This window comes from Aythya ferina, assembly GCF_964211825.1.
Source record: "Aythya ferina genome assembly, chromosome: Z".
Lineage (NCBI taxonomy): Eukaryota > Metazoa > Chordata > Aves > Anseriformes > Anatidae > Aythya > Aythya ferina.
Window position 1 is genome coordinate 73838118 of NC_140299.1, and position 16664 is coordinate 73854781.

General features: G+C 40.5%; 1 protein-coding gene across 2 annotated transcripts in view; it reads left to right on the plus strand.

The window, feature by feature from the left end:
• Positions 1-16664, plus strand: part of SVEP1 (sushi, von Willebrand factor type A, EGF and pentraxin domain containing 1) — a 124122-nt gene that overhangs the window by 42564 nt on the left and 64894 nt on the right. For both annotated transcript variants that reach the window (XM_084503922.1, XM_084503923.1), the window contains exons 4-11: positions 636-794; positions 1038-1217; positions 5233-5412; positions 10056-10253; positions 12681-12799; positions 14229-14358; positions 15041-15148; positions 15370-15501. In XM_084503922.1, coding sequence (XP_084360048.1) covers positions 636-794; positions 1038-1217; positions 5233-5412; positions 10056-10253; positions 12681-12799; positions 14229-14358; positions 15041-15148; positions 15370-15501 — 1206 coding nt within the window. The remainder of the gene's footprint in view (positions 1-635; positions 795-1037; positions 1218-5232; positions 5413-10055; positions 10254-12680; positions 12800-14228; positions 14359-15040; positions 15149-15369; positions 15502-16664) is intronic.

The following is a 16664-nucleotide window of genomic DNA, read 5'->3' on the forward strand; positions in this document are numbered from 1 at the left end:
TAAATCTCTTTAAGGCTTGTGCATTGGAGTAACACATAGTTACAAATGTTAAATGGGATATAAATGTATAGAAAAGCATCTGGGAGCAGTTACTTTGATTAATTGGTTCATTGTTTGTGTTTCATACATTACTGAAAGCACAGTGTGTAGATCATCTATAAATCATAATGTGTAAATCAAGGGCAGGCATATTTGTGAGCTTCTTTGGCTAGTTTGGTGCTAAGAATTTGTGTGCATTAAATTTTGGTGTAGTTCTTCTGTAGGCTAGGATTTTGTCTGAGGTAACTTTGTACAGCTGTAAATCAGGAGTGTCTTCATGAGGTCAGTGCAGGCTTTATCGGTGGAAATCTGGTGTCTTCTGGGACTGTGCATCTGTTGAAGAGGATAATTCATGGACTTAACCTCAGTCCTCAATCAGACATTAAAGAGACCTTCAACAGGTTCAGTGGGCTTTAGTTCATCTCTGTACAACTCTACAGGCTTTAAGCTGAGAACATTCCTTCCCTAAGTGACTGGCTCTATGAGGAAGGATGGAGGAATGTAAAAAATGTAAAGCAACACATTGGAGAAGTAATACAAGCTGTGAAATGTGGTATCCCGAACTTCTTTTCTTCTTGTTTTATTTTGCTCAACAGCTTGTCCCCCAGGAACATACAAGCCTGAAGGTTCACCAGGTGGAATCAGTACTTGCATCTCCTGTCCTGATGAGAATCATACTTCTCCACCAGGAAGCACCTCCATTGAGGACTGTACATGCCGGGAGGGATATCGTGTCGTAGGACAAAGCTGTGAAGGTAAGTGTTTCTAGCCAGAAACTGAATGGTCCTGTAATCCACGATGCAGTTCTGGGACAGCTTCATTATTTGTCTTTGAAAGACAAGTCAAATTGCATGCAAGATTTTGTGTGTCTCTCTAAAACAGCGGAAGTACCAAGGTGCAACTAGAATTGGAAATGGAAAAAAAAAAATGTTTTCCTTCAGTAGCCTGCTACATTCCAGCTGGTGTGATAACTCTGTTGTGGTTGTTTAATTATTTAGTTGTTCACTGCCCTGAACTGAAGCCCCCTGAAAATGGTTACTTTGTCCAGAATGTCTGCAACAATTACTTTAATGCGGCCTGTGGGATCCGGTGCAAAGCAGGATTTGATCTCGTGGGAAGCAGCATCAGGCTTTGTCAGCCAAATGGCCAGTGGTCTGGATCAGAGGCTACTTGCAGAGGTATGGATGTGTGCTTGAAAAGTCATTTTCTTTTGGGATCGTTTGTTCTTAATAGTGATTTACTCTGATTGATCCCTGGTTAGGTGTGCAGGTCTGACACTCTTAGATGAAAGAGTCACCTCAGTCATTCTGTTTCCCTCCTTCCTAAAATGATAAGAGGATGTCTACAAAAGAGAACGTAGAGCATTATTTACTAGGTAGTTAGTCAAACATACAGCAAGACCTTGCCACACAAGTGTCTTACAACGGCCATCAGTCTTCTCACATAGCCAGGCATTGGCTTACAGTTCCTTCTTATGAAGAATTAAAGTAGGAAGGCCTTGAGTGTAGTCCTCTGAAGATTTTTGAGTGGAGTTTCACAGGGGAACAACTGACAGTATCCTAGGAGTTTGCTGTAAGGGAGCATCTGCTGGAAAAGTAATAAACAGAAAGATTGAAAGGGAGAAGACATGGGAAAGAACATGCTTAAAAGCATTCTTTATTTGTAGAGCTCTTACAAGTACATAGGAAGACAGTTTGTTTTTTTTCATCACTTGCTTTTACCTGAGGTTCTTGGTTGTTTAGAAGAAGGTGCATCCTCATGCTGTCCTGCCTGGTATTTCCCCCAAGGAGGGCCTGAAAAAGCAAGTAGCAGCCTTCATCTCCTCAACAACCACAGTTTATAGTTTAACATGTTTAACTCAAGTTGCATACACTTGATATTGGTCTGCACACCAGAATCTAGTAAATGAGAAGCAATCACCTCCTACAACTCTTGTCCTGGCCATGAATTTTGGGGAAGAAGTGGAGTAGGTTCTTGGAGGCTTTAGCACTTTATGCTACTACCAACACTGCAGCCCTTAAGGAAACAGCAACTGATGATTCTGAAAGTAGGGATCTGAGGTGCAGTTCCTTGGGACGTTCTTAGAGCAGTTCACTTCTACTTACATTGAAGGGCTGTTCTTCAGATAATCTGGGAAAACTGTCTTCTTATATAGCTTCCAGTAACAGAAGACAGAAAGGATAAGCTTAAAATAAAAAATAAGCTGCTGTCCTGTACCTCTAGGGTGCCTTAAGAAGGCAAAAACAAAGAGATCAAAACACAGGTTGAAGATTCATACCACTTTAGGTAGACTTGGGTACTGGAGAATAGCTCCTGCCTGTCAAAGCTTTTGTTGCACAGTAGTGTAGAAAAGCGGAGAAAGCTGCAGTCAATGACAAATAAAGGATCCTTTATCTTCACTGTCTTTACTCAGCTGGAACTCTCTAGTACTTGGGAAAGCTTCTAGAGCACCTAAAAATATACACCTGCTGGGTGTAGGTGCATGATCTTCCTTTAGCTGGGGTTTTGTTTGGAAAAGTAAGGGAAAAAACTGCTTCGAGGTATTGTCTTGATGTTGAGTCAATTTCATTTGAAACATTGAAAGGATATATTTTTGCCTTTCTCGTGCCCCTCCATCATCCTGAAGACTTCCAATTAAAAAATATATATATTAAAAAATCCTACCTTTACATGTGCTGGATCTGCTACTCTCTATTCATTCGAACTATGGAAGGGAGCAAGATCAAAGACACGGTTTATAGCTGTCTTGTTAATCCCAGGGGTATTTTATCACATAAATTAGGACGGGACCTTAAAGGAAAATCCCTTCTCACTGCTTTGGATTTTGACATTAAACACTCCTCAATTGCTCTGCTAACTAAAATCTGCTGTGCTATTGGAAAGCAATTTATGCAGTTATGTCTTGCAATTAACTGTGACCCATGATAAAAAGCCCTATGAAGTGTGTATGTAATCCTGATAAATGTATTAGGAGAAAACACAGCACAAGCAGAATATACCTTTGTTGTTGTTTTCCCTGACTTTAAGGAAATTTTTACTGGTCATGGAAAGTGCCTAATTGACAAGAGGATGGATTTGTGTTTTAAGACATGAAAACATAACCAGGATAATGTGGGCTCAATTCCCAGTTTCCAGCAGAGCCATACTGAAACTCTGAAAGAAAGTGAACACAGAAACACTGCGGAGGCAGGAGCACTGGGGAGTACAGCTAGCGTGGTCAGAAGAGGTGACTAGGCTTACCAAGTGGTGGAAGCACTCTCCATAGACATTACGTTGCTGAGGTGCTCCTCCTCAGTGCTCATAATTCATTCAGCCTTCCTCAATAATAACCACAGGGCTTCAGGGCTTGGTAGTATTTGCTTCCTTGTACCACAAGTTGGTTACTAAATGCTTCCATAGAAACAATGAAAGAGAAAGCCTATTCTCTTCTGCATGAAGCATGTGTGATTCAGCTGCAAAATGTCATTCCTATTCACTGCACTGCAGTTAAGGTGCAGCTTATTAGAAAGCTGCTCAGAAGTGTTGAGTGTCACTAGCAAGATGGAAATTTCAAGGTCTTTTTTGTACTCTTTCATGCACTCTCTAGTGACTGCCTGTCTGTATGTGTGCATGAGAGGAATAGTATTTTTAAAGAGTGAAGATGAGACAGTGGTAATACGAAGATGTATCAGATGCATCTGAGTGCCTTTTTTTTCTTTCTTTTATATCCAATATACCTAGGTATTCCTGCAGGTTTTTTTTTTCACTCAGATTTCCTATAGCTATGTTCACATACAACATTATTTAATGAATTTTTTTTTTTTTCAGCTTTGAGGGGCTTGTGGTTATAGCCATTTGTGTACACATGATTTCATTTGAAGGAGAGGTCAGCATATTTCCCCTTTTATTCGTTTTAGGGAGTATCGTGCTCAGTTCAGTCCACATGTCCAGCTGCCGGCATGTCTTGTCTCATCAGTATGCACAGTAAACAACTACTGGGAAGACGAGAGAAAGTTGCCAAGTTGGCTTACTTTCAAGTGTCTTTGGAGAGGAGCTTGTGGTCTGCCTCCTACCAAGCAGCAGCTAGGATGGTTTACTTGGTAAAATTGGCATTCCTACCGCAGCAGAGAAGCCATCCACAGCTCTGAAGCCATACATTGTGAGAGCTTGCCCCCTGCCTGCAAGGTCAACAGAAGCTGTAGAAATAGTCCTGAGAAAAGAATAGTTTAGGGAGCTGCAGCCTGTTTGATTACATTTTTGATCAGCCACACTGTTTGCCTTTATGTATGCTTTTCTCCCACTAATAACTTTTGAACCAGTACCCTCCAGCCTTGCCTGAAGATGGTTTTCAATGATACAAGTTTTCCATAGCTTTGGAAAATCAGCAGCTAGTTAGAGAAGAGAGGCATTGTTGAGGGGAAAGGTACGGTAGAACCTCAGCAGGCATCTATCTACTCATTTCGGCTTGCTGTCACCCCGTCATGTATATATATTATCATCATCATCGTATAATTATGTCCAGTCAATGGGTGTGTATGGCTCAGCTGTTCAACGCAGGTGACCCCAAAGGTGTGTATGTACAGAGGGTAGCAAGGGGATGAAAGGAAAGAGCCAGGTACTGGCTGAAGAGGAGAAGGGGAGATAAAGAAAATAAATCGAGGCCTTACCAGTGCCTGCATCAATAAATTAAGGAGTGCCTAAGGATGTTCCCAAGCACTGGGACACAGCCATCTGCTCTGTTAAGCTCTTAGCTTCTTCCCTGGCATGCTCTCAGCCCATACCAGACTGGCAGTTTGGAATTTCCCAAACTGTCAGGCGCAGCTGGGGAATTAGAAACATAAGAAAGATCCAAAATTTTCCATAGGATTGCATTTGCATGCAATCCTGGAGGCTGATAGACTTTACTAGCATAGGTTACCTGGTGCCAAATGTCTCCAAAGGTTGGGAACTTTCCTGGGGATAATGAATTTGCTAACTTACATCAGAATTTAGGATGGTGTAGAATTGTGTTCCTAACCTCATACGTGTTACATAAGACACTCTCTCAAGAAAAGGAAGGCATCAATCATTCCAGCCCTAATCCCTAACTCTGTTCCAACTTCTGTGACTAGTGTACAAAACAGTACCTTCCCTATCCCTGAAAACCTTAGGACTAGAGTTACTCCCTGGGTTCTCAGTGTTGCAGAGTGAACTTTTTTTTTTCCCCCTTTGCAGTTCGGACATGTCCCAAACTTCGGGCTCCTGAAAATGGTCAAATTAATTGTTCAACAGCTGACGTCTCCTATAAGACAGTATGTTTACTGACCTGCAATGAAGGCTATGAAATAGAAGGAAATGCCAAACTCACCTGCCTGGGAACCTCACAGTGGGATTCAAAGGAGCCAAAGTGTGTGGGTAGGTATCTGGTTGCACTCTGTTCATGTCAGAGCAAAGCCTTTCCTGATGTGCTGTCGTAAGTGAGAAACTCTAACAATTTCAATAGCTGATGAAGCCAAGGTGAGAGTGAGAATTTGTTTATGGGTGTTTCATACAGATTTTAAAGTTTGGGAGGGGTGAAACCATTTGTAAATGGAATAAGCAGGAAGATTAACATTCAGATCTAGCACAGACAACCAATAGCCAAAAGGTTGTTGAATCTGGCGAGTCACTGTGATGTGATAAGTTGTAAGAAACACACATCTTGTAGACTTACACCACAGATTAACTGTGAACAAAGAGGTTTGAGTTACCCTCTTAAAGCCAAAGGCTCAGGTGTGTCAGACAGGCATTGTGAGTGCCAAACAGAGTTGTGGCTGTTGTTTGTGATGAACTCACAGCAGGAAATAAGTTGAGAAATATTAGGAACCAAAACACTAAGGCAGAATTCAGAGGTCACACCAAATGTGCAGCAGTAGGTAGGCATATATTGCTGTTCAGACACTTTCAGTTACACAGAGAAATAAAGGATGGTAGATTTCTGAAGTACCCAGTCGAGACTACTGACAGGTACTGAATTCACTTAGAAGCTTAAGAGGAAGAAATAGCAGCTAAAACACTTCTGAGGTTAGACTGCAAGAAAAAGAGCACAAGCTTAAAAGTCCAACATTTCAAAAGCTGATCTGGTGCCGACTAAAGCTTGAGTTAAGTACATGCCACCTGGCTCCAGTTAGGGTAATGCTGGCGGGGTAATTTGGGTTGAACCTGTGACTATTTTTGAACTACAGTCCTAAAGATGTGGACTTTGCTTGAGACAAGAATAAATTTCTAACTGTAGATATGTGTTCTAAAATCAAAAAGTATTAATTTATCAGGAGAGTTCATTAAGAGATCCTAATCTCTCTTCTGTTGAAGTCAGTGTAAAAACTTCAATTAACTTCAAAAGGAAGGGACCCTGAAATCCTGTTGGAAGATTATAATTGGAAGATTAACTATATTCATCAGTTGAACTCATCCTTCCTAGCTTAGCATTTTGATTATTAAAATCCATCTCTTCCCTGTATCAGATTTCTTCACACCATGCAATTTTCCTTCCGTGCCCGGATTACCCTTGGCAATGGCTTATTTTTGCTGAATCTGAAAATCCAGTATAAAAGTAAGCTTTGGTTGTCCCAGAGGGAAACGTGTGAGCTAGAAACAGCCTCTGCCATCAGGCTTCCTGAGATTCCTTCTCAGTACTGGTGTGTGGAGTTTCATTCAGAGAAAGATGTAAACGAGGAGACTCTTAAGAGCATGTCCCCTTCAAAACGTATCCTTCGTACTCATTTTCAGAACGTTCATCATTATCATAGAAGTGTTCCCTATTTATTTTTAATCCAAGCAGTTTCTAACTATTATTTGTCATCTGCTGGATGAAAGAAACCAAAAATCCTTGTGTATTTATGCATATGTAGTTAATAACTTATCTATTTCCAACCCTTCTGTTGACAAAATGAAGTGGGATTAGGGTCAGTCTCCTGCCTTGGAACAGATCTCTTGGATCGCAGGGTACACTTGTAGCTGTTTTTCTGAGTGCTTTCCAGTTTGAGTGGACATCAATGCAAAGTTTACCAGATTTAAAAGTTAGCTCTGTAAGACTGTACTACAACCATCTGTAAACATAATTGCCACAGTGTCATCACATAATCTGGATTGTTTACAGGCACTTCTGTGAGGTCTGTTTCATATACGTTTTTTTCCAAGAGAGTGGAAGTTAATGTTTATTTGCTATTTGCATGTATTTTTAAGTCTTTTTTTTTTTTCATGGTGTTTGCAATTAGTTAGCTTTGCGTAGGTTGCATTACATTACAGACTGCTTAAAAACGAAATACTTGCTAAAAGGAAAGGCTTTATCTTCTGTCCAAATTGAAAAAAATATATTTCCTCAGTCATGTTCTTGTGTTTCTTCACCCTGTGATGAAGGCCTAATATTAAGCACATTAAAATTAATGAACTTTGCAGGATACCGTTCCCCTTGCTTTGTTCAAGTGTTCATGAAGAAAGATAAAATCCGGATGCCATCCAGGGTGTTGATGCCATCTAGTGTTAAAAAAATTAGTACTCCACAATTCTAATAGCAGTTGACCGATAACGTTCCCTGAAATGTCTTTGTAAAGGGGTTGAAGGAAGGAAGCGTGATTTGCTTGGTAATCTATTTGTTAGTTACTGTATTGAATCATCTTGGTCTCTTAGAATCATAGACCAGCCCAGGTTGGAAGTGACCCTGAAAGATACCATCACTGTTCCTCAGAGTCCGGACTTCCTGGTCAGCTTTATCAGACCATGTAACTGAGCACAAATAAAAAAGCCAAACAACAATAATACAGCTTATTTGTTTGTTTGTTTGTTTGTTTCTGGTAAAAACCTGTCCCACTTTAAACAGATTCCCTGTGGCTAGATATGCCAAAGGTTATCCTGAAACTTTGTCTGATTGTGCTCTGCTAGGGTCTTGCTAGTATACTTGGAAACATCTTTATCAGGACTGTTAACCACTAAGCCAAGAGCTGTAGTTTTCTTTTTCCTACACTGTGCCTTTTACAGCCTTGCTTCTACTTATTCCCTGAGTACCATTCATCTTAATGCTTTTAGCTTGTCCTTTCAGACATTGTTTTTTTCCAGTTTGTGATCTTTCTTCTATTTGTCAGTATCCTTCCATGGTGACCAACCAAAGGTTAGATTTTATTTTTTTTCTGATGGAGTTGTTCTGCATTTCACAGCCAAAAGCATCTACCTGCAGTGAATGTGTTAACATTTACAATCTTTGCAGCCTGTTGAAATATCTGTTCTGAAGCTGCAGCCTGTTGCAGTTATTAATTGCTTAGACTTAGACACATTTTCAGTATTGCGAGTTTAGAGGACAGGAAATACTTAAAATGCTTAGAGTATTTAAGATTTGTTTCATGCAGAAGAACCAGTTTTCAGTGACTGCTGCATATATGGGGAGAATATATGCCCCTTCTTTGGGAAAGAAAAGGGATATGTACTGTTTTGAATGTGAATCACTTCTGTGTCATTAAACCATCACTAAGAGATGAACAGAGCTTTGCCTTCTGTAGCTGTGTTGTTTTGTTCTGTGTGTGTACCTTTGTGTAGAAACTTTCCTGCTTTCTTCACCAAATAGCTAAAGAGTTACAGTTCTTCTCATTTGCTATAGTCAATGAAGCATTTTTCTTGTGTCTTTGTTCATTACCTGTTGGAAGAATCACTCCTGAAAGTCTGCTTATCGGAATTAATGTGATAAACATTTTTGTCCTGTTTGTTAATGACTGCGTGTTTGAAGTAAAAATAATACTCCTTGTCTCACATGGTAAAAACAACAGCTCAAAACTGAATGAGGCTGCGAGAATTGGACATGTTTACATACATTGCATTGTTTGGAAGTTTACACTTCAGTGCAAATATTCTTCAGATTTTGTATTGAATTCTAGTTACAAAACAGTTCAAAACCTCAATTCTAAGCCTCAAAGCAATCATCATCCCTTCTTAACATTGGAGGGATGTTCAGCTGCCTTTTATTGTTACCCTCAATCTTTGCATCTGGGTCTGAACACAGTCAAGACCAATCCTAGTTTCACTCAGTTTGAAGTACAGTAGGCAAAATCACATGCCATATCTCTGATCTCAGGTCAGCTCATGGCATGGTGTCCTTTTCTGTCTCTCATCCTTATTTACATTATTTCATTTAATGTAAAAGCTGTACAAGAAGGCAACAAATGCAAGACCATTGCTCGAAAGAGCTGATTTCCATAGAAAGCAAGGGAATGCAACTTCAAAGTAATCATGAAAGATCAAGTTGTTTAAAAAAAAAGGTGGCTGGGGGGGAGGGAGAGCGAAATATAGTGGAGCCACATGAAGAATATCTTTGTGTCTCACTGAAAAGCATAAGCAGGAAAATCATAGAAACACAGAATCATAGCATGGTTTGGGTTGGAAAGAACCCTAAACCTCACCTCATCCAACCCTCCTGCCATGGGCAGGGACATTTCTAGATCAGGGTGCCCAAGGCCCCATCCAGCCTGGCCTTGAACACTTCCAGGGATGGGGCATCCACACCTTCTCAGGGCAGCCTGTCCAAGTGTCTTATCACCTTTATCGTGAAGCATTCCTTCCTTATTTCTAATCTAAATCTACTCTCTTTTAGTTGAAAGCCATTCCCTCTTGTCCTGCACCTATACCCCCTGACAAAGAGTCCCTCCCCAGCTCTACTGTAGGCCCCCTTTAGGCACTGGAAGGCCTCTCTAAGGCCTCCTCAGAGCTTTCTCTTCTCCAGGCTGGATCCCAACTCCCTCAGCCTGTCTTTACAGGACAAGTTCCAGCCCTCTGATTGTCTTCGTGGTCCTCCTCTGTACCTGCTCTAACAGGACCTGGTGTCCTGGATGCTGTTTACTTCAGTAAGCACTGGAATACAGAATTTGAGTAGTTTCTACTGTTTTATACACTCACAGTGCGTGCAGACTCGTGAATTAAAGGTCTGTATGTTTTGTGTTCCCTCTGAGTTGCCATATGACTTAATTTGCAGATTTGTTGGAATGTACTTTTTTACATATGTCAGTTAAAAGATATGTCTTAATGGTCTCTTGTAGAAATGCGTTGCCCCACCTTCCAGAAACCAGCAGGAATAACAGTTTTCCCTCCAAGATGTGGGCTGGAACCAGCTGTTTCTGGGACTGTGTGCCAACTGAGCTGTCCCCAAGGATTCCTCTTGTCTGGAGCTAGAGAAGAACTAAGGTGCATTTCATTTGGGAGATGGAGTGCAAACATCCAGGAGGCTCATTGTAAAGGTAGAGACCAGCACAAAATACTTCTGTGTACACATGCGCAGAATTGAAGGGAAACAGGAATAGCTGAGAAAAGACAGATTTGAACTGGGGAAAGCATGATTTAAGCAGTATGTAAGAAGTGTTGTCCATACCATTATAGCTTGGTTCTCAAATTTACTTGAGTTAGTAATACTAATGTGAAATACAAAGTTTGCTTAAGTGCATTCTTAAAAGCGTTCATTGTTGGCTGTCACTCCTTGGATGAGAAGTACAAGAAGGATGAGGTGTGGGGACACTGCCCACTAAAAGGCCTGATGTGAAGATAAATTTGAAATTTCAAAGTAAAAGTGAAAGATCTTAGCTTAAACATAGTCAGAGTGGAACCCACACTCCTATTAAAACAGCAGTAACAGTAATGCTTCCAGTGATTTAGCACAGACTTATGTAAGCACTGTAGTCTGAGCAGACCTGTACTGACTGTGCAAGTCCTGGCTGATACACAGGGTATGGAAGGATGCTTCTTTTCAGTTGGCTCTGACCTGACTACAGCTGTAGACGTGTCCTCAGTAATAATAGCACACAAGAGTCAGTGCCAAAACTGACGGAAAGAAGTGCACAGAGTCTATAGAGGAGCAGGAAATCGTTGCTTGCATTTGAAGGGTCCTGCCGTGTTTGCCTAATTCTAGCATTGTAAGGTTATTTATTCTCTTACATGCATGCACACTGAGTTGGAAGGAGTTTGACTTTGGATTACAGGAGGACACAAGTGAAAGTGTAATTTGTCTGGAAATAGGCTATTCACGTCTTTGTGAACCACTGTGCTCCTAGAGCTAATGCTTCCACCCCAAACAGGGGCCTTCACCAGCCACTGCATGAAAGAACAGGACAGAAAACAGTTATGGCAGTCGTCTTGCCAAGTCACTACAGAAACTGAGGTGGGAACTTTTTCCTCTGCAGTGGCCAAGGAGATTTTATCCTTTCCTTTAAACATATCATTTCCCACTCTGTGATGTACCACATTGTTTTTCTGAATCTCTGTGTAAACCTGTGCCAAACCACAGTTTTTAATATTTGATGGGATCCCAGCACAGGGTTACGAGCTGAAGCATTTGGATCAAGATAAAGCAGCATGGCTTGGGTTCAAGCTTTTAGATATTACCAGTGCATAAAACCCTAAAGTAAGAGGCACCAAGAACCTCTGAAAGTTATTCTTCTCTAGTAAAAATGAGCAGTGGCCTCTCGGTTGCTTTCAGTCTTATTATTGTCTCTCTCTATTTTGCTGCCAAAATATTTTCCCAGTTCAAAACAGCCATTTTCCTTCTGACTTATTTATTAGCCTTTCTACAAAATTTCACTTTTAAATGGAATTTGCTCCAGCCTGAAGGCTGTGGTCAGGGGAGTGTGAATTATAACTGGTAGTTATTAAAAGAGTTCACTTCTACTAAAATTTTCATCAGAATGAGTTCAGAGGAAGGCAAAACCACTTGTATTTATTGCTTTGCACTCTTAATTACAGGGGTTTAATTGTCTGACTTATGTCTTTACTGGAACTATGTAGTAATAAAAATGTAAGTGGTATCAGTCCTGAGTTGTTTTAAAGCCTCCTGGGCATGGATGAGTTCAGAGCTGAATGCTGTCCTTGTCTCATGAGTCTTGAGACCATTTATCAAACAATACTACAGCAATAAAATAACTTGACCACAAATGTTTTGAGAGGCCCTGTGCCAGGGAGATGAAGAAATACTTTGTCGGAGAAACTTTGAAGCTTAAATATTGGTGGTGATGTTACCCATATCGTACCACCAGTACTTTGAAATCATTCCACATTGTCACATATGTCACAATAAGAGCTCATTAGTCCTAGTCAGTACCTTGTAGAAAGCATTTATTAAACAACATTTCCAGTAACTGTTGACAGAAATCTTGTTAGTGCTTCTTTCAAGTCAGCTCCACACTATGTTACGGGGCATTTGAGAGTGACTACTGGCTTGCTCATGGTACATATCCTGTCAGAAATAATTTTCTTTATGTCACTGATGATCAGAAACAAGTGTTTACATCTGTATGTGTCATGTGTGTGGGCAGTGAAAGGATAGAGAAGCCATTCCTTCTTAATGAGTAGATGTGTGTAATGAATAGATGAATAATGAAACAATTAATTCTGTCTTATTTATGCTTTGTTTTATGGTTGTATGCAGAAACCAGAATCTCATTGTGTTAGGTGATGTTCAAAAATAAAACAAAACAGTCACTTCTCATGTAGAATTTACTGTTTATATAAGAGCCAGTAAGCAAGAATTAAAAAGAGGCAGAGACAGTACCTTTGCAAAAACGTGTATATATTCCAGGCAACACAAAAAAGCAGTAGTTATAACAACTTGAAGTCTAACAATTACATAGATTTTATTTCTATAATACCACATATAAAATATTTGTCTTCTGGATCAGATATTGAAGCTCCTTGGATCCGCTGTCCAGAAAACATTGAGACTGAGACCCTGGAACATCAGAACTCTGCTAATATCAGCTGGCAGATCCCAATAGCTGAGGATAACTCTGGAGATGAGGCAAGTTAAAACCTTTACATTTGTCTGGGTGCATTCTTTTTTAGCTAGTTATTTCCAATTAATTTTCTGAACCACTGGAATTTCTTTCTTGTGACAAGCAGGAGTAGAAGACAAATCTGCTGAAAACCTTGTATATTGAGAATTCAGCATTTTCTGTCCCGTTTAGGATTATGTAGTCACAGGACACTCTGCATGGTTGATTTATGTGGTCAAAAGGAGGAATGTGCCCTTGTTTATAAAATGGAGACAGCTGCTTTAAAATTAGCTCTTAGAATGTGAAGGAGTTTAATAAATGCTTCTCAAAAGGAAGTAAACCAGTTCATTAATCTAAAAGGCTAACAAGAGTACACTGTGATAAGTAAAAACGCATTTCAGCTTCCCAAATGAGAAAGAAAAATCCCATTTTCTTATCCTATGCAAGGTTCAGACATGGGCCTTTGGCTACTATGGGTATCAGAGGTCTAGGAATGGAGTTTAGGAAAATTTGCTCCAGAGCTATTTCATAAAGAGTAACATTCCCTACAGGCTCAGACATGATCAAGTTACAGCAACTGTGAATGAATTATCATGAGTCAGCAGAGGAAGGGTGGCTGTATGTATGTATGCCCTGAATTTGCTGCGAACGCAGGAGATTCTTGCATTTGGAAACTGTGAGCAATCCCAGGAAAAGAGGTTTAAGTTCCCACAGGTTTTGGAGCAGCACAGCCATAGTCAGATACTGTAGCTCTGCTGACCCAGAGTCATTCACTGAGCTGTAGAATTGAAGTGCCTTCACCTACAGTTGTAGCTGGTTTGTCAAAGCCACAGTGGCTCAGATGAAGCCAGTTCTCTTCAAGAGAGGTTCCTTAATGCAGTTCAAACCCGTATGAAAGAGCTGTAGTCAGCAAGTAGGTGCTATTACTCCAAAAGCAGGGTTCTTCTGCGGTACTGGAATGTATTGAAGCATCTGTGGGCTATTAACTCATACAAATATGTAAATTAAAGCTGCATCTGCAAGTACTCACGGCACACAACCGTCTGCCCCACACATCTCCCAGGTCTGCTGCCCTTGCTGCTGGAAACGTGAAGTGCAGACAAAGCAGGTTCTGAGCTGACACAGTTCGTGTGCAGCGTAAGGAGGCAGACAGGAGCCTGTCTCAGACTGTCTTACTGCACAGTGCTGCAAACTTCAGCAGATCAGGGTCCAAATCCTGACTGAGTAAAGTTGCTATAAGGAAGGTAGTCTTGGGAAGGGAAGAAAGGCACTCTCTTGCAAAGTCCACTCTCATTACTTGAAGAGGCTATTAGCATTATGCAAGAGCAGGGTCAACATTAAAGGATACCATTTTGTGCCCATTTCTTGTAACATATGAGTGTTATGAATACTGGCCTGTTTTGTTTGTTGTTGTTGTTGTGTTCTTTTTAAGTAACAAGTGTCTTCCTATAAAAGGTGTCAGTGCACGTTACCCCAGCTTTCATACCACCGTATCTCCTCCCGATTGGCGAAGTTGCCATTACTTACACAGCAGTTGATAAGTCAGGCAATGAGGCAAGCTGTACATTCAGTGTCAAGGTTATTGGTAAGTGCTGTTAAAAACTGTTGGGGAAGAGTCTGTCATGGTTGAAACCTTCTCATTCTGTGCAGAAAAAGATGGTGGATCACCACGGCCTTTCTGTGTACCTGGATAAATCCAGAAATAATGCCATCTCCATAAATGCATTGCTGATCTTGGGCCACAGTTCACATAGCATGCAGTCATTGCTCCCACACGTTCAGTTTGGGTTGTTTTTTGTTCTGTTGTTCGTGTGAATGTTAAGATTATTCCTTATACTGATATATGAAATGTTTTTTTTGTGCTGCTGCTTACTGCCTTTATCATATACGTCTTCTTTTTTCTTCTTCTTGAAAGACTCTAAGAATTTCCATGGTTCCTGCACACTGCTGATGCAAATCATAGTTCAAGTATTTTTGCCAGACAGTTTTGTTATTCCACAGTCCTGTTAAACAAAGTTTGCTATGTAGAAAGCAAACAGAATGCAGAAACCATGACTTCAGCCAAAGAAATTGTATTGTATTACTGCTGTGCCATTCCCTTAGTGTCTATGAGATGTAGCAGTTACTCACAGGTGCACACCTAACTTTATTGTGTCTTCTGATGCAAACTTAAAACTGCTTTTTACATGACTTCTGATTATACATTTCACTTGAGTGTGGCTGCAGTTCAGTGAGCTAATGTCATGCTGTCCCTTCAAATTCTGTAGATGCAGAACCTCCTGTAATTGACAGATGCAGATCTCCACCACCCATACAGGCAGTAGAGAAGGAGTACCCAGCAACATGGGAAGAACCACAATTTTCAGACAATTCAGGTGAGATAGTGCACCCAAAAAACGCACACAACTGTAAAATTGTAGAGAGTTTCAATCTGCTCACTCTTGGAGTTTGTGATTTTATTATTATTATTTATTTTTAAGAGCACATCATTTGGAAGAGAAGACCTGCTACCATTTCTTTCTCCATTTGTTGAGGTTGAGTGTGAGCAACCATGTTTAGCTCACCGATATTCTAAGTTGTCTTTTAACTCTTCTAGGTGCTCCACTGACTATTGCTAGGAGTCACGCACCTGGAGATCTCTTTCCAATAGGAGAGACAACAGTACAGTACACAGCCGTGGATTCCTCTGGCAATAACAGGACATGTGAGATTCACATTGTCATCAAAGGTTTGTTGTCTTCTGCCTGCTGGCACAGTTCAATAACGCATTAGTCATGATGTGGTACTACAGCTTGGTATTCTCAGACCAGCAAAAGTGTATGGCTTTGTTGTAACTGAATATCATAAACAATGCAAGTCAACTCCAACCTTCATTCAGTCTCCAGTTTTCTTTTGGGTATTCCTAGTTTCTGTGGGAGTAACTTGAAAGCAGTTAGGATATCAGTTAGTACCTGTGAATAAATTACCTAAGCAGCAAGCAGTGAATTTAGCCCTATAAGGTCAAATTAGGTGTAAAAGCGATGAAATTAGTATTAATTAAAGCAGTAAAACTTCTGGTAATGGATCCAGAAGTGACAAATACAGTGTGAAATGAATTAATAGGTGTTACTGAAGCCTAACTTGAAATCCGTACTTAAAAAGGAAAAAGATATGGAAATATTTTTCTAATCACCTACAAATACTGTAGCAGACACTAGAACATGCTTTAGGTTTTAGAAACTGTCTTTATCTATATATATACTTACATGTTTGTGTTGCTTGCACAGACAGCTTTTCCCCACAGTTTACGTTCTTCTTTAGAACTCAATTTGGCAGATAAAGAATGAAAACTGTACTCTCTCTCTGCCCTCTGGTGCTTATGTCTCAGTTGAACATCTGTATAAACAAATGGTATTGAAGAGAGTATCTAAAATCATGTAGACTGGACTTTTGGTTATAGCTTTACAAAAGGTAAATTGCAAATGGATGTGCTACTTGCAGATTTGCTTTTGTAACTCTTAGCAAGGACAAGCCAGTTTGTAGAACTGGTATTATTTCAAGTCTGCACCACACCAGACTTTTTGTGGTCTCTGTGCTCCTAAGATGTTTTCAGATGTTCACAATCTCATTCAAATTTGGACTTAACATAGGTTAGAACTGAGATTTGATTTGGTTTAACCCAGTGGGCAGCTAAATGCCACTCAGCCACTTGCTCGCTCTCCCCAGGTGGGATGGAGGAAAGTATTGGAAAAGTGAAAGTGCAGGAAGTATCCTGGCTGTGTCCCTTCCCAGCTCCTTGTGCACCCCCAGCCTCCTCCTGGTGGTACAACACAAGGAGCTCGAAAGGCCTTGGGCAAAGCTCTGTAAGCACTGCTCTGCAACAACTAAACATCAGTGTGCTATCACCAGTAT